The sequence below is a fragment of the Manis javanica genome, chromosome 6 (assembly GCF_040802235.1).
Source record: "Manis javanica isolate MJ-LG chromosome 6, MJ_LKY, whole genome shotgun sequence".
Lineage (NCBI taxonomy): Eukaryota > Metazoa > Chordata > Mammalia > Pholidota > Manidae > Manis > Manis javanica.
The window spans coordinates 126,463,782-126,487,572 of NC_133161.1; the positions used below are offsets into that span (position 1 = coordinate 126,463,782).

The 23,791-nt window shown below is 38.9% G+C and overlaps 1 protein-coding gene across 1 annotated transcript; it reads right to left on the bottom strand.

Annotated features, from left to right (window-relative positions):
• Positions 1–22,582: 22,582 nt before the first annotated feature.
• Positions 22,583–23,518, bottom strand: LOC140850132 (olfactory receptor 4S2-like). The gene has a single exon (XM_073239909.1). The coding sequence runs from the start codon at positions 23,516–23,518 to the stop codon at positions 22,583–22,585; it is 936 nt and encodes a 311-aa protein (XP_073096010.1).
• Between the last annotated feature and the right edge of the window lie 273 nt (positions 23,519–23,791).

Below are 23,791 nucleotides of genomic sequence, written 5' to 3' on the forward strand. Positions count from 1 at the left end.
TTTTACCAGACACACTATTGTTTGTTTTTCCTGTTCTCTGTCACCCTCTCTGCCATCCAGTTGTACTTTCCTCTTTTTTCCTAGTGTCTGTTGTCAGCCTGAGGCACCTAGTCCACCAGACTTTTGTTTGTATTTGATTCTTGAGTCTGAGGTAGGTTAGTTAACTTACCTGTCTATGGTCTAACTGGACAAAGCACAAGTTAAATTCACTACAACATCTGCGTTGTTTTGACTAAGAGAGGAAGAGAAACTTTAGGGACTACTGCTCTCAGGGATGCTAGTATCTTACATCAGTATGTCTTAAAATATTCCCTCTAGAATGCAGAAAGGGAATGTTTTTTCAGTATTCTATGGAAGGCTGCTTTCAAAATGAGGTGGAAATACTTGTCACGGATTGAGAGTGCCCTAACAGGTAGGTGACTACTCACATCTTTGTAATCAGGCATCTTAAAGATAATCCAGCATGCACCTTTTTATATTTTCTATTAAAGTTTTGTTGATATACACTCTTATGAAGTTTTCACATGAAAAACAATATGGTTACTACATTTACCCATATTATCAAGTCCCCACCCATACCCCATTGCAGTCACTGTCCATCAGTGTAGTAAGATGTCACAGAGTCACTATGCCTTCTTTGTCCTACACTGTTTTCCCTGTGACCCCTCACAGCATGTGTACTAAACATACTACCCCTCAATCCCTGTCTCCCTCCTGACCCACCTTCCCACACCCCTCCCCTTTCATAACCACTAGTCCCTTCTTGGAGTCTCTAAGTCTGCTGCTGTTTGGTTCCTTCAGTTTTGCTTCATTGTTATACTCCAAAAATGAGGGAAATCATTTGGTACTTGTCTTTCTCTGCCTGGCTTATTTCATTGAGCATAATATTCTCCAGCCCCATCCATGTTGTTGCAAATGGTAGGATTTGTTTCTTTCTTATGGCTGAATAGTATTCCATTGTGTATGTGTACCACCTCTTATTTATCCATTCATCTACTGATTGGACACTGAGGTGAGTTTCAAATATATTTCCATATGTCTTTTGACTATATTACTCCTACTACCATTGGAAAGAAACAGAAAAAGTTATATTTCTTAAAGTTTACTATTAGTGTAGTAATAAATAGAATTAAATATAAGCTTAACTAAGCCAATCTTTTTGAACTCAACAAATATTTTATGAGCACCAGGTATGTGAAAAACCATCACTGTTGTGTGGGGATAGGAGGAGGCATGCCATGTCCTAAGGCTTATTACAGTTTCTGGAGTTGACAGAATGCAGAAAAGTTCCCAAATGCTTCTCACATAAGTAGCTTCTAGAGAATAGCAGCTTTCCTATCTGCACACGACAGCTTTAAATAGAATGTGCTCTATCACAGTACAGAACTATTGCTCTTTGCGTGGTTCTTAAGTGATATTCTAAGAATTTAACTTGCAGTTGAAACACATTTGAGATTTAGTTTGAAAAACCAAACAATCCTCATGGAAAGTTCAGAGGAAACATGACAATGTAGAGACTAAAAACTCTTACAATGAAGGTGAAAGCCAATGTGCCTTGTATGTGGGAGGGGAGTTTTGATCACTTAATTTGGGTTTTTGAGAGATAAAGCATCTTGTGACAATCTGTTGACCTTCCCACAGAGAGTGGCAAATTTTGTGTAGGAATCAGATGATCACAGGGATTATCCCAAAGAAAGAAGGCTAGTGTAAGTGAATCAAAGAGGGTTGAGTAGTTTGAGTCCTTAAAGAAAGGAATGATTCTCACTGCACTGTAGCCTCTGCAGTAAAACATATTTTTTAGAACAGAAAGATTCACCTAACACTTTGTATTCCACCCTCATTAATTTCCACTTTTTCTTTATGCTTTCCTTTCAGATCTTCTGTTAACAACCCAAAGCATTGCTTATTATTGTTCTGACAAATTTAGCCCTCTAAAGTTGGCTACACTTGTTTGAAAAGTTGAAGTAAGTAGTTATTAAAAGATGTACTAGTTTGTTATTGCTGTTTTCTTTCCAGATTATTATAATCTATCCTCATGTCCAATTCTGTTGAGAACATGATAAAAAGTGTTTATTTTACTCTGGAAAAAATAGCCATGTTGTCATCCTCTGAAAAACGCACAAAAATGTGCATCTGTAGCAGGAGAATAGGAAAAATGTTAAGGTTTTCCTTGCATTCTTTAGGGGCTAAGGATTCATATAAAAAATGTAAAATGTTTAAGATGATTATTTTTATGGGTGTCAGAGTCTCAAAATCTTACATGGCCATGTGGTGCCATTCATAGCACATCTTCTACTGGAGGCTGTGGAGCCGATATACTTAGCTATATATAACTGATCTCTTTATTTCTGCATTTATAAATAGAGAGCATGTGATATGTCATAGATAGACCATATATACAGAAGGCCACAGCACATTAATGATGGGAAAGTATTTTGTAATCAGAATCATAGGAACAATCAAATAATATATTTTAAGAGGTAATAGAAAAAAAGTACAGCTTAGCAGCACTAATTAAGTACATACATTATACAAGGCATGGAGTTTAGAACTATGGAGAACAAAATTCTAAGAATGTGTAGTTTTCAAAGATTCTTATACCAAGAAGGAAGCTACAGGAAGCACATACATAATTTAATTTAGGCATAGTACATAATATTTAAGAAAAGTAATTAAAAAAAGGTCTTTAGAGAACAGGAGAGACAATTTCCTTTATCACAATGTAATCGCTGATGGTCATCAGAGGACTTTTCTTAGCAGTTGTGTGCTGAAGTTTTGAGACAGTAGAAGTAGCTGCAAATGAAATGACATTCCAGGAAGGAAGGAGACTATGAGAATTCACAATTATTAACAAGTTAATGAAATGATATGTATATATACTTAATTTATCTTAAAAATATATGTCCAAATGTATAAATAGTCTTGTTCTAGAAGGTCTAAGGGGTCAATAATGTATGTACCAAAGCCATACACTCAAAGGAGTGGCCACAATCACAGGCCATATTTTCAAGTACAAGTATTTTGTGATGGATCACTCTTTCAAATGAATAAGGAAAGAATGAGTTTATTTTACTGATTAAGACTCCAAAACTCAGTTCCCTTATAGTTTAACATCTTTGCCAATGGCATACAATCCAAATCAAGTTAAAAAGCCCTACAATACTAAAGCAAATAGCTTCATCAGACACTCTCCCAAGAGCAGTCTTTAATTTGGAGGAAGATAAGATATTTCAAGTTTGTTGAAGAGAATTTATCAAGGGAGAGGAAAAAATATATAAAGGAAATTTTGTGTGTATTTAGTTTATCATAGGCAGGGCTGTACACACTTTCAAAACAGAATATTTGAGGTGTGGATGGGTTTACACAACGGGATAAGTAGGTGTTCCGAGTTAATTTAAATACATCACATTTTCAGTTTGTATTTTTACTTGCCTATGATGTTCCTTTCAACATCATCTTGACAAATATCTAGAGAAGATTTTATCTTGGAAGTGAAGCTACTGATAATCTTCCTTTCCAAAACTGAAGAAAGAAATCATTATTAGAAGTGAAATTTCAAAGTTCAATAATCATTGACTTGTCAGAACAGAACAAATTGAATCAAGTCAGTAACTGAGCATCCACTATTCATCTTCTCTGCAATTATATCTCCCTCCCTCTTCTGAATCTCTGTTCTGTTATGAGAACATGGGGTTTTCATGTGCCTGAACAATATAAACTCTATGGGGGATCACATCTGGTTCTATATGAATGACATCTCCACAAATGACTTCAAATCTAAAATGCTTAAGCTTAACTAGAAATTGGGGAAACATGAACTGTTGAGTAATAGTGCCTCTTTTTCACTTATATGTAACCTCAGGAACTTTGGGCCCTCCAAGGGGTACTTTGCAAAACTGGGAGGAAAAACTACAAATTGAGATATTTGAGATATTAATAATTATCAAAGAACATTTATTTCTCTACATTAGTGTGTAGCAGATACTAAATATATAAGGGTGTTTCAAGATAAAAGCATATTATCAAAATGGCTGTAAGGGATTCTCTTCCTCCTCTCAGTCTGTAATATCTGGAAGCAGGTGTACAGTGAAACAAAGCATGGTATATATTTATAAAAATATACATTTATATAAATATGTATAACAAACATATGGATAAATATATGTATGAAGGAGACACGCTTTGTGGAGTAGGAGTGGGTGTTGATTTACATTTATATCATGAACCTCTAAGGGCAATGAAATATATTCAGAGTACCTAGTGATACCCCATCAAAACAGGGGTCCCAAACTTATTGAATGTGAAAAAAATCAACTTAATAATAAAGTGGAGCCATATCTCTTAAGTTTATATTCAATGCATTGTCAAAATTAATCAGAATCTTTCAAAAGATACAGCGGGTTGTATTTCAAAGGTGCTAGGAAGATATCACTTTCACAAGCTTACTTGAGACTCATACTGACCCTATGAAGTGATCATTGCAGATTGAGGAAAAAAGTGTTCAACTGAATTATTAAGAAACCACAGCTAAAATGTCCAAAATGAGGCATATTTATTTTTCTTAAAATATTACCTAAAAATTACATTCACCATGATTTAATTCCTTTATTTGTGCGGATAAACCATTTCACACTCACTCCCTTCTCATTCATGAAATCATGCAGGTGAATCATAATGTGACTGAGTTCGTTCTGCTTGGGTTGACCCAGGATCCTGTTAGGAAGAAAATAGCGCGTGCCGCCTTCTTGCTTTTCTATTTGGGGACGTGGCTGGGCAACTTGCTGACTATGACTACCATCAAGACCAGCCAGACCCTTGGGAATCCGAGGTACTTCCTTTTCCACTGATCTTTATCTAATGCCTGCCTCTCTAACTCCATTGCCTGTAGAATGACTGCGGATGCCCTTTTGAAGAAGAACACTATCTCTTTCAATGAATGTATGATACAAGTCTTTTCATTCCAATTTTTGGGCTTCCTAGAGATCCTCATCTAATCCTCATGGCTGTCGACCACTATGTGGCCATCTGTAAGCCCCTGCACTATGACCTTCAGGAGTCGACTGGTCTGTGGTGTGTTGGTGACTGTGGCCTGGGTGGGGTCCTGTGTGCATTCTTTAGCTCAGGTTTTTCTGCCTTGAGTTACCTTTCTGTGGTCCCAGTGTGAATGATCACTATTGCTGTGACTTGCAGCCCTTGTTGAAACTTGCCTAATGAGACATTTACATGGTTAATCTCTTGGTGTCCAACAGTGGGGCCATCTGTACAGTCAGCCCTGTCATGCTGGTGCTCTCCTAGGCTATCACCTTGCCTTCTCTGAGGAACCACAGTGCTGAAGGGAGGAATAAAGCCCTCTCCACCTGCATCTCCCACATCACTGAGCTCACCTTGTTCTTTGGTCCTTGTGTATTTGTGTACACATGGGCTGCAACCACCTTTCCCATGGACAAGATTATAGCTGTGTTTTATACACTTGCAACACCTTTGCTCAACCCTCTGATTTATATACTGAGAAATGCAGAAGTGAAAATCGCCACGAGGAATTTATGGAGCAACAACTTAGTCTCAGAAGACAAAAGATGAAAGTTTCAAATTTTTCTTCACAGTTTGGACTGACCTAGAAGTTCCTAGGATTTACTATCATTTCACCATGTTGCTAATGTAATCCTATCCTGGAACATAGGGGTTAGTTTCCTTCATGAAAGTAAGCAACATTACTGTAAAGTAACTAGTTAGTGTCAAATCACTTTTACGTAGAGGAAGAGACAGGATCAGGTATAAACCGGTACTTACGGAATGTTGCCTGAGATGTTCACTGTTGCATCTCTGCCTCTCTTGTCTGCCTAGTGGCCTGTGGTTTTGATCTATGTTGTTCATAATGTTGACTTCAAGTGTTCTGTGCTTATAGTTACACTTCTTTGTGCTTATATCCACAGTCTGACAGGTTTTCTTTCCAAACAATCTATTTATTAGACCCTGTGGTCACATTTTTTCTGATCATAGACCTTCAGCTTTCTTGTTCTTCCTGCCAGCAGAAGGCACTAGATACAAATAACTGAAAATTCTTCATGTTTTAAGGGAAGACATACCATCTAGGTAATCTCCCTTACATTTCTTGCGGTTATAGTTTGAATTTTTATCATAGTTTACCAAGATCCTTATAGAACAGTGACAGACATGGTGAGAAAATTCACTGTTCTAAGGAGTCTTTTTGTCAAAGGAAAGTTTTGATAATTGGGGTTGTACTCATATTGTTATTCTGTTTATAAGGACTACTTTTTGCTCCTCAAACAACCTCATAATTTTGGGGAAATGTTAAGTTTTGTCCTGAATCATACCAATTATAATAATTTATATAAAATGCTGAGTTATTCTGATTGAAGCACAGACAACCCAAATAAAGGTAGACCTATTCATTTGGGCTAGGAATAAAGAATGCGAGCAGCTGATGGTAGGGAATTAGAAAATAATAGCTGATTAAAGAAACAATGTTGTAACACATAACAGAGAATTTAGGCTTTGAAACAAAAATAAATCACAGATATGAATTATTTTGTTGAGTTTTAAAACAATCCAGAAAAGAGATTAACTTGTGAGAGACTGAGATACTTGGATGAAAATTATAGTTATGAATTGGAGGGGTATATCACCTTCTGTGACCAACCACCTCCATACCAGTTGCTAATCATCACTAAGTATCTTCTGATTTCAATTTTTTTCTTATTTGTATTGTTATCCATATAAAAAGTCAAGATGAGTATTTTTGTTTACTTGGAACTTACATTTCTATTCATACTACTAAATTACATAAGATTATTAAATTGGTATTAAATTTATCATATCTTGAACTTTAGAAGTTATTTAGCTGGAGGAAAAGATAATTTATTTCTCCTTGTGGTAATGGAAACCTATGAATTGCACAGTGAATTCTAGGGATATATAACATCACTTTTTTTCCAGATTCTGTGAATTTCAAGGTGAATCCATCTTAAGCAGTCTATCACTGTTTACCGGTTGGTCCTGCTCTTGCAAAGTTTTCATATTAGTAGATTCCCAGTGGCGAAGTTTTAGTTAAAGTCTTCTCTTTCAACATAAGTAAAACATGAAAAGAGGTATATATTGGATCCAATTTAGGTGCCTCCCCAGATACACTCTTATCTAATATGTCTTCTGTACATGCTTCAATAGAGAGCTCGCATGATCACTATTGTCACATTTCCAGCAGGTAGAGATTGTGATCTAATTCTAGTCCTCGATATTATAATCTAGTAGAACTGCAAAGATGCCTAAATGAGACACCTCACCAGGATTTTGTTTGTTTTTGTTTTGTTTTGTTTTGTTTTGTTTTTGAGAGGGCATCTCTCATATTAATTGATCAAATGGTTGTTAACAACAATAAAATTCTGTATAAGGGGGTCAATGCTCAATGAACAATCATTAATCCATCTCAAGCCTAGTTCTCATCAGTCTCCAATCTTCTGAAGCATAACGAACAAGTTCTTACATAGTGAACGAATTCTTACATAGTGAATAAGTTATTACATGGTGAACAGTACAAGGGCAGTCATCACAGAAACTTTCGGTTCTGATCACGCATTATGAACTATAAACAATCAGGTCAAATATGAATAATCGTTTGATTTTTATACTTGATTTATATGTGGATCCCACATTTCTCCCTTTATTATTATTATTATTTTTATTTTTAATAAACTGCTGAAGTGGTAGGTAGATGCAAGATAAAGGTAGAAAACATAGTTTAGTGTTGTAAGAGAGCAATTGTATATGATCAGGTGTGTGCCTGTAGACTATGTGTTAATTCAAGCTAGACAAGGGCCTTAAAACATCCACGGATGCAGAAGCTTTCTCTCAACACGGGGAGGGGTGAGGTTCTAAGCTTCACCACTGTTGTTCCCCAATTTCTCACCTGATGGCCCCCCTGCAATTGTGCCTGAATTAGGTTGTTCCTCCCTTGAGGAATCTTACCCGTCTCTGGCTAACCAGTCATTTCCCAGGGCCATACAGGGAAATGTAAAGTTGATAAGTGAGAGAGAAGCCATATTGTTTGAAAAAGTTAGCTTTTTACTTCTTTGCAGATTTATGCCCTGTGGCTTCTATGCCCAGCACTTGTCTCAAGGTATCTTTACCACCTGGAGGAATTATGATACTTGTTAAATTCGACATGAGGCACGGATTCTATTTAAGGGTTGTAATTAGAAAGGAAGAAGAAAAGCTACAGAGGTAGCATATGGAAGAAAACATGGGAGGATTGATTATTTCTTTGACATATCTTCTTGTAGAGTACCTTAAGTATGTATAGGTTTTAAACTACTAATTAACTTGCACACACATATTAACATAATAGGAATACGGTGACATAAACAAAACAAATCTATAATTACCAGCCAACTCCAGTGAAGCCAAGAAAACCATTTAGGCACCCTAGGCATTTGTGAAAATTTGTCTATGATATGATGGATATTGTCCAACTGTACTTGAACAGTCTGAGAGAAATCAGACAAATTAAAGCAACCCATTTCAGGGATCTGTTCACATCCCATATGTTCTTTTAACCATAGATAGTCTATAGTCGTAAGATTTTGGAGCGCTACAACTTGCACCCCTCCCAACTCCTGACTGAGTTCCAACAGTACAGATCCACTCAAATTCATTGTCTCACTATATGCACTTGCCAGCCTAGACGTGTCCCTCCTCATTCCAATGGCAAATCCAGGAAACGGTGGGATAGACGCAGCCACAACCGCAGCATCGCCTGGATCCCTGTGGAGGCTTTTTGATGATCATCCCCCGGCACGAGTCCTCCAGAGAGTGCTGATGCCGGAAGCTCCTCCTCATATCGTATCTTAGTTCATTTTCTGGGTAGCCAAGCTAGGCCTTGATCTTCTGCATAGAAACAAACAGACCCTTTGACCACACTTTGACATGCCCTCTATACCACTGTGTAGAACTCATTGGAGGTCTGGACAAAGGAACTGCTTTTTTTTTTGTTTTACTTTTTATTTTTATTAAGAGAAAGGAAAATTATCAGAATAGAGTACTTCCATAGCTGATCGATCATCTGACACCCTTTAAGTGATCAACATTAACGGTATTTAAAGCATGCGTTAATCTTTGATTTACCAACTGTTTTATCCTATCAAGGAGTAATCTCCCTTTCTTTCTTTTTTTTAAAATCTTTAATCTACACTTACATGAAGAATACTAGGTTCACTATGCTCTCCCCTATATCAGGTCCCCCCTAAAAACCACCTTACGTTCACTGTCCATCAGCATAGCAAAATGTAGAATCACTACTTGTCCTCTCTGTGTTGTACAGCCCTCCCACCCCTTTTTCCCTCCCCCCCATGCATGCTAATCTTAATACCCCCCTTCTTCTTCTCTCCGCTTATCCCCCCTGCCCACCCATCCTCCCCAGTTCCTTTCACGTTGGTACCTGTTATTCCATTTTTGGATTCTGTAATTCTGCTGCTGTTTTGTTCCTTCAGTTTTTCCTTTGTTCTTATACTACTCAGATGAGTGAAATCATTTGGTATTTCTCTTTATCAGCTTGGCTTATTTCACTGAGCATAATACTCTCCAGCTCCATCCATGTTGCTGCAAATGGTAGGATTTTTCCACTTCTTATGGCTGCGTAGGATTCCATTGTGTATATGTACCACATCTTCTTTATCCATTCATCTACCGATGGACATTTAAGTTGCTTCCAATACTTGGCTATTGTAAATAGTGCTGCGATAAACATAGGGGTGCATCTGTCTTTCTCAAACTCGATTGCTGCATTCTTAGGGTAAATTCCTAGGAGTGGAATTCCTGGATCAAATGGTAAGTCTGTTTTGAGCATTTTGATGAACCTCCATACTGCTTTCCACAATGTTTGAACTAATTTACATTTCCACCAGCAGTGTAGGAGGGTTCCCCTTTCTCCGCAGCCCCGCCAACATTTGTTGTTGTTTGTCTTTTGGATGGCAGCCATCCTTATTGGTGTGAGGTGATTACTCATTGTAGTTTTAATTTGCATTTCTCTGATAATTAGTGATGTGGAGCATCTTTTCATGTGTCTGTTGGCCATCTCTATTTCTTTTTTGGAGAAGTGTCTGTTCAGTTCCTCTGCCCATTTTTTAATTGGGTTATTTGTTTTTTGTTTGTTGAGGTGTGTGAGCTCTTTATATATTCTGGACATCAAGCCTTTATTGGATCTTGCATTTTCAAATATATTCTCCAATACTGTAGGGTTCCTTTTTGTTCTATTGATGGTGTCTTTCACTGTACAGAAGCTTTTCAGCTAATGTAGTCTCACTGGCTCATTTTTGTTCTATTGATGGTGTCTTTCACTGTACAGAAGCTTTTCAGCTTATGTAGTCTCACTGGCTCATTTTTGCTGTTGTTTTCCTTGCCTGGGAGATATGTTCAAGTAGAGGTCACTCATGTTTATGTCTAAGAAGTTGTTGCCTATGTTTTTTCTAAGAGTTTAATGGTTTCATGACTTACATTCAGGTCTTTGATCCATTTTGAGTTTACCTTTGTATATGGGGTTAGACAAATGTCCAGTTTCATTCTCCTACATGTAGCTGTCCAGTTTTGCCAGCACCACCTGCTGAAGAGATGGTTATTTTGCCATTGTATGTCCATGGCTCCTTTATCAAATATTAATTGACCATATATATTTGGGATAATTTCTGGAGACACTAATCTGTTCCACTCGTCTGTGGCTCTGTTCTAGTGCCAGTACTAAATTGTCTTGATTACTATGGCTTTGTAGTAGAGCTTGAAGTTGGGGAGTGAGATCCCCCCTACTTTATTCTTCTTTTTCAGGATTGCTTTGGCTATTCGGGGTCTTTGGTGTTTCCATATGTATTTTTGAATTATTTGTTCCAATTCATTGAAAAATGTTGGTGGTAATTTGATAGGAATTGCATCAAATCTGTATATTGCTTCAGTCAGGATGGCCATTCTGACAATATTAATTCTTCTTAGCCATGAGCAGGGGAAGAGTTTCCATTTGTTAGTGTCCCCTTTAATTTCTCTTAAGAGTGACTTGTAGTTTTCAGAGTATAAGTTTTCCACTTATTTGGTTAGGTTTATTCCTAGGTATTTTATTCTTTTTGATTCAATTGTGAATGGAATTGTTTTCCTAATTTCTCTTTCTTTTGTTTCATTGTTAGTGTATAGGAAAACTACAGATTTCTGTGTGTTAATTTTGTATCCTGCAACTTTGCTGTATTCTGATATCAGTTCTAGTAGTTTTGGAGTGGAGTCTTTAGGGTTTTTTATGTACAGTATCATATCATCTGCAAATAGTGACAGTTTAACTTCTTCTTTACCGATCTGGATCCCTTGTATTTCATTGTTTTGTCTGATTGCCATGGCTAGGACCTCCAGTACTACGTTAAATAACAGTGGTGAGAGTGGGCATCCCTGTCTGGTTCCCGAGCTCAGAGGAAATGCTTTCAGCTTCTTGCTGTTCAGTATAATGCTGGCTGTGGGTTTATCATATATGGCCTTTATTATGTTGAGGTACTTGCCCTCTATTCCCATTTTGCTGAGAGTTTTTATCATGAATGGATGTTGAATTTTGTCAAATGCTTTTTTAGCATTTATGGAGATGATCATGTGGTTTTTGTCTTTCTTTTTGTTGATGTGGTGGATGATGTCGATGGATTTTCGAATGTTGTACCTTCCTTGCATCCCTGGGATGAAACCCACTTGGTCATGGTGTATGATCCTTTTGATATACTGTTGAATTCTGTTTGCTAATATTTTATTGAGTATATTTGCATCTACATTCATCAGGGATATTGGTCTGTAATTTTCTTTTTTGTGGGGTCTTTGCCTGGTTTTGGTATTAGGTTGATGTTGGCTTCATAGAATGAGTTTGGGAGTATTCCCTCCTCTTCTATTTTTTGGAACACTTTAAGGAGAATGGGTATTATGTCTTCTCTGTTTGTCTGATAAAATTCCGAGGTAAATCCGTCCGGCCTCGGGGTTTTGTTCTTGGGTAGATGTTTGATTACCTTCTCAATTTCTTTGCTCATAATTGGTTTGTTTAATTTTTGTGTTTCTTCCTTGGTCAGTCTTGGGAGGTTGTATCTTTCTAGGAAGCTGTCCGTTTCTTCTAGGTTTTCCAGCTTGTTGGCATATAGGTTTTCATAGTAGTCTTTAATAATTCTTTGTATTTCTGTGGAGTCTGTCGTGATTATTCTGTTCTCATTTCTGATGCTGTTGATTTGTGTTGATTCTCTTTTTCTCTTAATAAGTTTGGCTAGAGGCTTATCTATTTTGTTTATTTTCTCAAAGAACCAGCTCTTGGTTTCATTGATTTTTGCTATTGTTTTTTTCTTCTCAATTTTGTTTATTTCTTCTCTGATCTTTATTATGTCCCTCCTTTTCTGACTTTAGGCCTCATTTGTTCTTCTTTTTCCAGTTTCAATAGTTGTGATGTTATACTAGTCATTTGTGATTTTTCTTTCTTCTTCAGGTGTGCTATGATTGCTATATACTTTCCTCTTAAAACTGCTTTTGCTGCATCCCACAGAAGTTGGGGCTTTGTGTTGTTGTTGTCATTTGTTTCTATATATTCCTTGATATCTGTTTTGATTTGTTCATTGATCCATTGATTATTTAGAAGCATGTTGTTAAGCCTCCATGTGTTTGTGATCATTTTTGTTTTCTTTGTAGAATTTATTTCTATGTTTATTCCTTTGTGGTCTGAAAAAATTGGTTGGTTGAATTTCAATATTTTGGAATTTACTGATGCTCTTTTTGTGAGCTAGCATGTGGTCTATTCTGGAGAATGTTCCATTTGCACTTGAGAAGAATGTATATCCTGTTGCTTTTGGATGTAGAGTTCTGTAGATGTCTGTTAAGTCCATCTGTTCTAGTGTGTTGTTCAGTGCCTTTGTGTCCTTACTTATTTTCTGCCCAGTGGATCTATCCTTTGGGGTGAGTGGTGTGTTGAAGTCTCCTAAAATGAATGTATTGCAGTCTATTTCCCTCTTTAGTTCTGTTAATATTTATTTCACAAATGCTGGTGCTCCTGTGTTGGGTGCATATATATTTAGAATGGTTATATCCTCTTGTTGGACTGAGCCCTTTATCATTATGTAGTGGCCTTCTTTATCTCTTGTTACTTTCTTTGTTTTGAAGTCTATTTTGTCTGATATTAGTATTGCAACCCCTGCTTTCTTCTCACTGTTGCTTGCCTGAAATATGTTTTTCCATCCTTTGACTTTTATTCTGTGCTTGTCTTTGGGTTTGAGGTGAGTTTCTTGTAAGCAGCATATAGATGGATCTTGCTTTTTTATCCATTCTATTATTCTGTGTCTTTTGATTGGTGCATTAAGTCCATTTCCATTTAGGGTCACTATTGAGAGATATGTACTTATTGCCATTGCAGGCTTTAGATTCGTGGTTACCAAAGGTTCAAGGTTAGCTTCTTTAGTATCTTACTGCCTAACTTCGCTCAGTTATTGAGCTGTTGTATACACTGTCTCGAGGTTCTTTTCTTCTCTCCCTTCTTATTCCTCTTCCTCCATTCTTCATATGTTGTATGTTTTTTCTGTGCTCTTTTTAGAAGTGCTCCCATCTAGAGCAGTCCCTGTAAGATGCCCTGTAGAGGTGTTTGTGGGAAGCAAATCCCCTCAGCTTTTGCACGTTTGGGAATTGTTTAATCCTGCCATCATATTTAAATGATCGTTGTGCTGGATACAGTATCCTTGGTTCAAGGCCCTTCTGTTTCATTGCTTGAAATATATCATGCCATTCTCTTCTGGCCTGTAGGGTTTCTGTCGAGAAGTCTGATGTTAGCCTGATGGGTTTTCCTTTATAGGTGACCTTTTTCTCTCTAGCTGCCTTTACAACTTTTTCCTTGTCCTTGATCCTTGCCATTTTAATTATATGTGTCTTGCTGTTGTCCTCCTTGGATCCTTTCTGTTGGGGGTTATGTGTATTTCTGTTGTCTGTTCGATTATTTCCTCCCCCAGTTTGGGGAAGTTTTCAGCAATTATTTCTTCAAAGAGACTTTCTATCCCTTTTCCTCTCTCTTCTTCTTCTGGTACCCCTATAATATGAATATTATTTCTTTTGGATTTGTCACATAGTTCTCTTAGTGTTGTTTTTTTCCTGGAGATCCTTTTATCTCTCTCTGTGTCAGCTTCTATACGTTCCTGTTCTCTGGTTTCTATTCCTTCAATGGCCTCTTGCATCTTATCCATTCTGCTTATAAATCCTTCCAAGGATTGTTGCACTTCTATGATCTCCTTTCTGACATCTGTGATCTCCCTCCAGACTTCATCACATTGCTCTTGAATTTTTCTCTGCATCTCATCCCACTGCTCTTGCATTTTTCTCTGCATCTCTGTCACCATGGTCATGATTTTTATTTTGAATTCTTTTTCAGGAGGACTGGTAAGGTCTGTCTCCTTCTCAGGTGTTGTCTCTGTGATCTTTGTCTGCCTGTAGTTTTGTCTTTTCATGGTGATACAGATAGTTTGCAGAGCTGGTACGAGTGATGGCTGGAAGAGCTTTCCTTCTTGCTCTTTTGTGGCCTTCCTCTCCTGGGAGAATAGCGACCTCTAGTGGCTTACACTTGGCAGTTGTGCGCAGACAGAGCTTCTGCTACCTGCCCAGTTTCTATGGAGTTTATCTCTGCTGTTGCTGTGGGCATGGCCTGGCTGGGTCTGCTCCTCCAAAATGGTGGAGCCCCGTTGTAGGGGGAGTGGCCAGGAGGCTATTTATCTCCATAATGGGCCTCTGTGCTCCCTGTTGCCCAGGGATCCCCAGATTCCCTGCCTCTGTGCTACGTGTCCTGTCCTGCCCCTTTAAGACTTCCAAAAAGCACTCTCCAAACTAAAACAACAACAGCAACAACGAAAGAGGAAAAAAAAAAAGGAAAAACGAGCGATTTTCTTTATCATCAGGCGCCAGTCTCAGGCACCTGCTCACCGGTCTTGCTGCCCTGTTTCCCTAGTATTGGGGTCCCTGTCCCCGTAAGGCTTCCAAAAAGCACTCGCCAAAACAAAAGGGAAAAATGCTCGATTTTCTTTGTCCTCAGATGCCAGTCTCAGGCACTCGCTCACCGGTCTTACTGCCCTATTTCCCTGATATTGGTGTCCCTGTCCCTTTAAAGCTTCCAAAAAGCTCTCCTCAAAAAAGAAAAAGAAAACCTCTCCGGTTTCTTTCCACCAGCGGGGAGCTGGGAGAGGGGCGCTCGGGTCACCCCAGGCTGGGTCTTGTATCTTACCCCCTTCGCGAGGTGCTGGGTTTTCACAGGTGTGGATGTGGTCTGGATGTTGTCCTGTGTCCTCTGGTCTCTATTTTAGGAAGAGTTGTCTTTGTTATATTTTCATAATTATATGTGGTTTTGGAAGGAGAGTTCTGCCATCCTGGCTCCGCTTCCAGATTTTCTTTTTAAAATCAATGTTCTGATAGGGAAAGAGTGGGACGCTGAGATCACAAATATGCTAAAATAGATACATTTGTGTGGGAATGGGTGAGAACCAGGCACACATAAATTATCTTGCCGCCTCTTGGTTGTCATAAGTAACTTAATTTCCCTTCAACAAGAGGAAATAACAGTCTTCCCTGGCCTAGACACCTTACTATTACAGCATTTGGGGAAGGCACCTTTCAACAGTATCTGTTCTCCTCAAGAGCTTCCTCCCTCACCACTTACTGCTTCCAAACAGCTCACCAGGCCCAAGTCATGGGAAAGTCAGAGCAGGAAAGTTACACTCTTGTGCTAGACGGAAATGAGATGCATAAGAATATTAGGACTAGGCTACTGTGTGCAAGTGTGAATGGGGGGATCACTGCACTTCATTATGGGAGGTGTAAACACAGAGGAACAAAATGTAAATCTGGTGTTGAGTCTATCATGATGGGCTTTTCTCATAGATGCTCATCATTAGAAATGCCTAATGTTTACTTTAATAATACATATATGATAAATATGTATAAAATTGCTATATTTATACATAATGAATGTATATGTATATATAATATATAATAAGATATATAATATATTCATATATATTCATATAATATAATGAATATAAATAAGAATATATATAAATATTGTTAAATATTTATTAGATCTGTGGGAAAGAACTACAAAGACAGAGCTGCTTAAAGTATGAAAGACCTAATCATTAATTTTTTTCTCTGTAGGTGCTAGCATATCCCTGAAACCTGTCCTATTCTTGGGTGTGATAGCTTAGGAGTGATTATGATTTGAACTCACGTGGTATTTAAAGGGCACTAGGGTAAATTGCTTCAACAAATTACATCCCAAAGTTCAATTTGGGGAACTTTTGAAATATATCATCAGGTTGTCCATATTCAAATGAAGATAAAATAAGCCCAACCAGAAGAATTTTGGGCTGACTGATATGACACCTGGGGATTAAGTATAGGTTGTATTACTTTAATATTTATTAGGTATGTTTTTTAGCATTCTTAGAACATTTTTATTATAAGCATATTAAGCACTTATCTACATGCAATGCAGAATGATATAACTTCTATTCACTGATGTAATGCTTGCAGTTTCCAAGTATTTTTTAAATGGCAATCATATTACAATGTATTCATGTATCTAATTAACATATTGTACACCTTAAATTTATATGAAATGTTAAGAAGGAAGACACAGACCCAATATTGTGTCACGAAGCCAAGTCACCAAACCAGGGCCTAATGATAAATACAGTCCAAGTTTCAAGCTCCCCCAGAAATGTAGTCAGGGATATTCTGGTCAGCATCAATGATAAGATCATCTGTCACATGAGCTTCTCCATCTTCTCTAAAAGAAGAGGATGTGATCTGCATTATAATTCCCCTGCTCTTCCTCATAAGAGGAAGTGACCTTGTCTGAAACAATCCCTTCTTTTCCTTTGCTAATACCCTTTCTCCCTTCCTCCTTTCTATAAAAACCTTCCATTCTATCCAGTTTCCCAGAATATCTCTATTTGCAAGATGAATTGCTGACCAATTCATGAATCCCTTGATAAAGCAAATTAGATCTTCAAATCTATTTGGATGAATTCTGTTTCTTAATAAATGTACATCAGATATATTTCAGTTAAAACAAGGAATAGATTATTTTTAAAAGGACTGTCTTGAAGATAAATCTCAATTCAAACTTTAGAGGAACCAAGGTAACCTTGAAGGGCAGTGGAAAAACCGCAATCTCCTATGTGAGATTCCTTAAATAAAAAATTATTGGCTTTAAATAAATTAGCCTAATGTTACATATAATAAAAAAAACCTTTACACTTAAAAAATACATATATGTAGTCTGGAGATTGAAGAGATTTTTGACATAAGGCATTCACCCATGACTTGAAATTTGATGTTGTCATGGGTTGAACTGTGTCACCCAAGAAAAGAATATATTGGAGTCGTAATCCCCAGTACCTTAGAATGTGCCCTTCTTAAAATGTAGGGCTTTGTGTTATAAGTGCCTGATGTCAGGCTTTTTTGATAATAATGTAAGTGTTAGACATTAAGCTTTGGATTGCAGAAGCAACCATTTCAAATACATCCATTTGGAACAAACATATGGCCATCTGCACATTAGATAAGGAGCAAAACAGCCTCACCCATGAAGCTCCCCATTTAGGAAGCCCTGGGTGAACTATACCTGAGCATTAGGGTGGCTCTGCATTTTCCTTTAATCCTACTTCGCGGTTTTGATATATCAGTAAAAAGTGATACCTCAGCTGCCAAGTTTCAAACCCACTGAAGGCATAACTCCAGGTTCACAGATTACATATCCCATGTCACGGTGCGGCCCAGCCACACCCTGGCTATGGTCAGTGGGGGATATGCCTGAAGGGTGTTGCCCCAGGGTATAGGCCCAGGTGAGTGTCCCCAGGTGTTCCAGTGGATAGCATCCCTAGCTATAGGCTGTGACCTACATAAACAGGTCTTTCCAGAGGTAATCAAATTAATATAAGGTCTTTATGGTAAACCCTAGTCCAACATGACTGGTGTCCTTATAAAAAGAGGAAATCTGGACACACACAGACACACACACACAGGGAGAATGCCATGTAAAGATGAAGACAGAGATTGGGAGTGACCATCCACAAATCAAAGGAGGTCAATGGCTGTTAGTAAACCACCGGAAGCTAGGAGAGGGGTGCAGAACAGATCGTCCTGGGCTCTCAGAGGAGCGAGCCCTTCTAGCACCATGGTCTCAGGCCTTTAGCCTCCAGAACCATAAGGCCAAACATTTGTGGTGCTTAAGCCACACAGTTTGTGGTCCTTTGTTACAGCAGCATTAGGAACCTAATATGCATGTTCTAGAAACATCTGGAGCTGGCTGTCTAGGCACATACAGGTCGGGAGCTGCACTGGTTTTCTAGTGTTGCTGTAATAAACAAAACCTAGTAGTGAAAAATATCACAGGTTTATTATCTCACAGTTCTGTAGGTTGGTCGTCCCACAGAGGTCTCGCTGGGCTAACAATCAAGGTGTCAGCAGGGCTGTGTTCCTTTCTGGAGGCTGTAAGGGAGAAGCCGTTTCCTTGGCTTTTCTAGCTTCTAGAGGGTGCCCACATTCCTTGGCTTTGACCTCTCAGTTGCTTCTTCATGTAACCAGTGTTGCATTTTTGATGATGCTTTCATTGTCACATCTTCCCCTGACTTTATTTTCTGCCCTTCACTCCTTCTACTTTGAAGAACCCTTGTGATTACATTGGGCTCACCTGAATAATATTGGATAATATCCCTATTTTAAAGTCTGCCTTAGTCTTCACCCCATTTGCCATGTAAACTAGTATTTTCATAGGTCCCAGAGATTAGAGTGTAGACATCCTTAGGGGCCATTATTCCGCCTACCACAGTAGAGCTCAGTAAATGCAATGGAGATACAGGAAGTTTCTTGGCATAGTGTTGAGAAAGACTCACACTAATATTAGAATCTAAAGCCAGAGAGCCCACAAGCTGACTGTCAATGCTTTCTGTGAGGGCTCAGAACACACCCCCTCTACTAATGCAATAGCTGTTTACTGGTAAGGGGAGAACAAACATTTTTGAGAAGTTTAGTATGAGTTAGAGGTAAAGATGCTTCCCTAGACCTTTGCTCCCAGTTATCATTGGGAATGGTGGGATTCCAGAATGGCATATGGGGGCATTGATACCTATTAGAGATAAGGTAGAAATAATTGGATTGACAACAAAATCACAGTGTAACTGGTTGCCTTTTCTCATCTGGCTCTTTGACAATGGCAAATACATCACGGTGTTTCTAGGGGCAAGATGGACAGAAGCCAACTGGATGGATAAACAAGCAACTGGAACATTTCAGGACTTGTTTAATAATAGCAAGAAAAAGAGCTGATGAGAACTGTAACGTCAGTCACCACATTGATAAATTGTGGCTCCTGACCCAAGTCTAGAATTAACTGAATTTTCAGAGCCCAATAATTGGATGTCATTTTAAGTCTCTGAGTAAGTGTTAAGAGTAGGTAAATCACCAGATATGAGCATGGAGAGGGAGGTGGACTTTGGTTGACTGTTTACATTCCACACATTCTGTGTAAGCTCTTGTTAGGGTACCGGATGTATTGAGTGAGGGTATAAATAACAGGCCAAAACTGACTGATTCCAACATGGAGGAGAAGTTGACCTACACTTCACCCCAGTATATGTTGTGCACTCATTAACATAGCACAAATCACACCTCCCCTTGGCATAAGAGTTCTGGTGAGAATCAAACATTACCAAAAGTCACCAATTTGGCATGAGAATGGAGCAAACCTGAACTCTGAAAACACCCCTATTATTCCCTTAGTTCCCCATTTAGTGAATGTTCATCTCCCTTTACATAGGATGCTTTATAGAGTGTCCTCAAGTGAGTCCTACTGGATTTGCCAGAGCTCAACCCTCAGGTGTGTACTTTTGTTTTTCTCTGTATGACTATTTTCCAATAAATTTCTAAAGCTCAGTTCTTTTTTTGTTCATTTTTGAATTCTTTCTCAAGACAAGACCAAGAACCCATCTCTGTTAAAAGGACTACTGTGCAGAAAATATATAAGTATCTCTTTGATCCTTCCCCCAAAGGGCCTGTACCACCAGGGCAAACTGTGTAATATGTGGGTAAACCTGTTCCATGATATGGGTAAAATTGAAGTATTTCTAGGATCTCTCACCTAGCCTTAGTCCATCTCCATTCCAATAGATGTTTACAAGCGGGTGGAGAGAGGTGTTAGGGGTGTATTGTGTATTTTCCTTGGTTCTTGTCCCTCTGCAACAAAGAATTGAAGGCCTAGACACACTAGTGAAGCAGGATAAAAGTTTTATTTAAAGTTACTTAAAGAGAGAAGAAGTATAGGCGACCTCAGGGAGGGAAGCCACCTTGTAAGGTTTAAGTTTTGTTGAAAGAAAGTCTATGCACTTACAAAGTCTGGGTGACCTCAGCGAGACGTGCGTGCTGAAAGATATGGAAAAAGTCAAAGTTGTACATTCACAAAGTGTGGAGCAGTCAGAGAGAGGAGTGCCCTGAAACATTGGGGGTTCCCCCTTCGGAGAATTTTTCAGGAATGTGACAAAGGGCTGGGGGTGCAGACTTGTTAAGTGGTTTCAAGATGTTTATCTTTGATGAGACATTAAGTTTCTTATCAGTCCTAAGGGTAATTCTGCAAAATTAGTTTAACACAAGAAATTTACTGCTCTGGTTCCCTCCCAGGATAGTAGCTTTCTGGTCTGGGAGCATATCAGTCAAGACTGCCTGCCCTGCCTCAAAGGTGGGCTGAGTTATTGTCTGTTTGGTAAAGAGTATGTTAAGTTATTTCTTAACTTCTTGGGTTTTAAAATGCAATTTTAGCTTTAAGAGGAATCTTCCTGTCTTTATAATGCTGTTTATAGCTGGGCCTTTTAGCAGGCCAAAGTAAATCTTACAATGGCATGATCTAATGATCTAATTGACACAATGAAGACATGGTCTGTGCTCAGTTACTTTTCCTTAACTGGGGAATATTCAAGCATCCCAGCCCAAGTTGCTCCTGGCCTTTTGAGCTTTTACTGACTAATTCACTAGCTCTAAGTATTTTCTGTCTTTCTCGTTTTAACTGGTTAACTCTTAGTCCTTTCTAGTGGGATTTACTGACCGTATTCTCTTTCCACACTGCTCATATCTGTTTTCCTGCCTAATAGAAGTAGTCCATCTCCACATTAATAGGGGTAGCAGAAGTGAGGGTGTGGTTGGGAAGGGAGAGGTTTACTGGGTGCCTCCCAGCCAGGATGGTGGGAGATGTGGACAAGCGGGATAACATGGATGGAGCCAGGATTCTTGTAAGCAATAAAAGACCTCTTTTTCCATCAACTGATTTCTATTTCAGTGGTTTGTGGTTTATTTTCCCTTCACTGGGAACACATTTTTCCCCAGGAGTTACACCTTGAATAATTGGCAGGAACTCTGGACCTGAAATCTATCTTCATGTGTGTGATGCTTGGGCAAGCTGCCTTTGGAGATGGTGGGGAGATACCCAGAAATCCCCCTGTGGATGGTGGGGAGCCCCCAGTTGCTGCTGCAGTGGGGAACCACCCAGGGAGCACCCATCTATGTGTCTTCCATTCGCAGAGCCTCTAGTGGTGAACTGGCCTAGGGTAAAGTACCTCCTAGACACATGGGCCCTTCCTTAGAAGTGGGGGTGGTTGGAGACACTGGCAGTTGTGGAGTTAACCCTCCTTGAGGTAGAACACTGCTTAGAGGCCCTGAGTGGTTGTGTGGGAGTCGGGATTGTCAGATTTTTATTTCTCAAGATACAGGAAAGGGTTACCGAGGAAAGAGACACACATCGGGTCTGTTGGAGGAGCTGGGTGATGAGCTATAGGATGCCTTTAAAAAAGAGAGACTGTTATTGGGATCCGAGGTTGCTTTGCTGAAAGACATGTTAGCAGGGATGTCTTTGTTTCTTTCATTTTCTTTAGTTTTTTCTAGTAGTCATTTAAAGTAGTAGGGAGTGCTGCCTACAGACTACAGGGAGAGATTAGACTCAGGAGGAGAACATTAGTGGGATGTTACAGTTAAAGTGGGCATTTTAGAGGTAATCCTTCTCCTAATCCCTTATCAATTTATTTAAAAAGAAAATAATGAGTCCTAGAGAAAAGAAAAGCTTTTCCCAAGAGGATGAGAACAGGTCTTCTATTTTTTTAAGCCTGTGATTTTTCTCTTTCACATCCTGCTCTCACCTTCTTGCCATTCCAACCTACTGGGCTCAGGTTTCACTGTGTTTTGGAAGACTGACATCAGAATTCTTTAGCTCTGAGAGCTGTTTTATTCCCTGAATGCTTTTCCTGTTCACACAACGTATATGTATTGAATGAAACTATGATCATGCTGAATTTATGACATGAATGTGAAACATTATAAACAGTATAATCAATTACTACATATGTTTTATAATAAATAATTATAATAAGATAAATAATGCCTTCCTTCTGTAGAATGTGTTATTCTTTTGTGTGTTCCTCCAAGGAAATCCTGTATGGATGCTATTACTCTCTTCATTGTACAGATGGGGACTTTTAAGAGAATCTAGCTTAAATTGTTACTTTTACAACTATTTTCTGTTAGCCTCCCAGAAAAACTTCCTGTCCCACAGTTTCTTCATTGCATTCTTTACTTCTGCATTTCTCAGTGAATAAATCAGGGGATTTAACATGGGGGTGATAATTGTGTAAAATACAGCCACCATCTTATCTTCTCTAAAGGTAGTACGAGGGCGCATATACATGAAAGTACAGGGACCAAAGAAGATGATGACCACAGCGACGTGGGAGCCGCAGGTGGAGAGAGCTTTGCGCCTGCCTTCTGCTGTCTGCTTTCTCAGGGACACCAGGATGATGGTGTAGGAGATCAGCAGGATAACAAAGCTCCCCAGGGCGATGGTACCACTGTTGGCTGTCACAACCGCACCCACAAGGTATGTGTCTGTGCAGGCAAGTTTCAGCACAGGGTGCACGTCACAAAAGTAGTGATCAATCTCTCTGGGCCCACAGAAGGGCAGCTGGACTACCAGAGCCACCTGGACAGCAGAGTGTAGGAACCCACCTGCCCAGATCCCCAGCAACATCTTAGTGCATCTGTCACGGTCCATGATGGCCGTGTAGTGCAGGGGTTTACAGATAGCCACATAACGATCATAGGCCATTACAGTGAGGATGAAGATCTCAGTGCAACCTAAGAAATGGACCCCAAAGAGTTGCAACATGCACCCCACATAGGAGATAGTTTTCCTCTTGGCTAATAGGTCAACAATCATCTTAGGAGCTGTAACTGAAGAGTAACAAATATCCACAAAAGACAAGTAGCTGAGAAAGAAATACATCGGAGACTTGTGAAGGTTACCTACATACACTGTCAGAATGATGAGGAGGTTTCCCAGGAGAATGACTGTGTAGAAGAAAGAAAACAACACAAAACAAACTTCTTCAGCCACTGGGTTCTGAGAAAGACCCAAGAAAATGAATTCAGTTACGTTGTTTATTTTTTCCATAGAATTAGCAGCCCAATGTTCCAGGAGACGATTTGATAATCTGAAAGAAAAGCATACAAAGACCAACAACATTTATTTCTAACTCAAAACACTTGCATGCCCACAATAGCTGAAAATGGAAACTGGGTGCTTACAGACGCTTGGCATGCATACGTGAAGATATTGACCTGTGCATGTCCCCTCATCCCCTCAGCGTCATAGTCCATTTGTTCACATGAGATGAGGAAACAAAGACCAGACAGAGAAAGCAAACTCTGTATGTCACACGTTAAG

Coding starts and splice junctions, on each gene's coding strand:
- LOC140850132 (XM_073239909.1), bottom strand. CDS start 23,518: ATGGAAAAAATAAACAACGTAACTGAATTCATTTTCTTGGGTCTTTCT.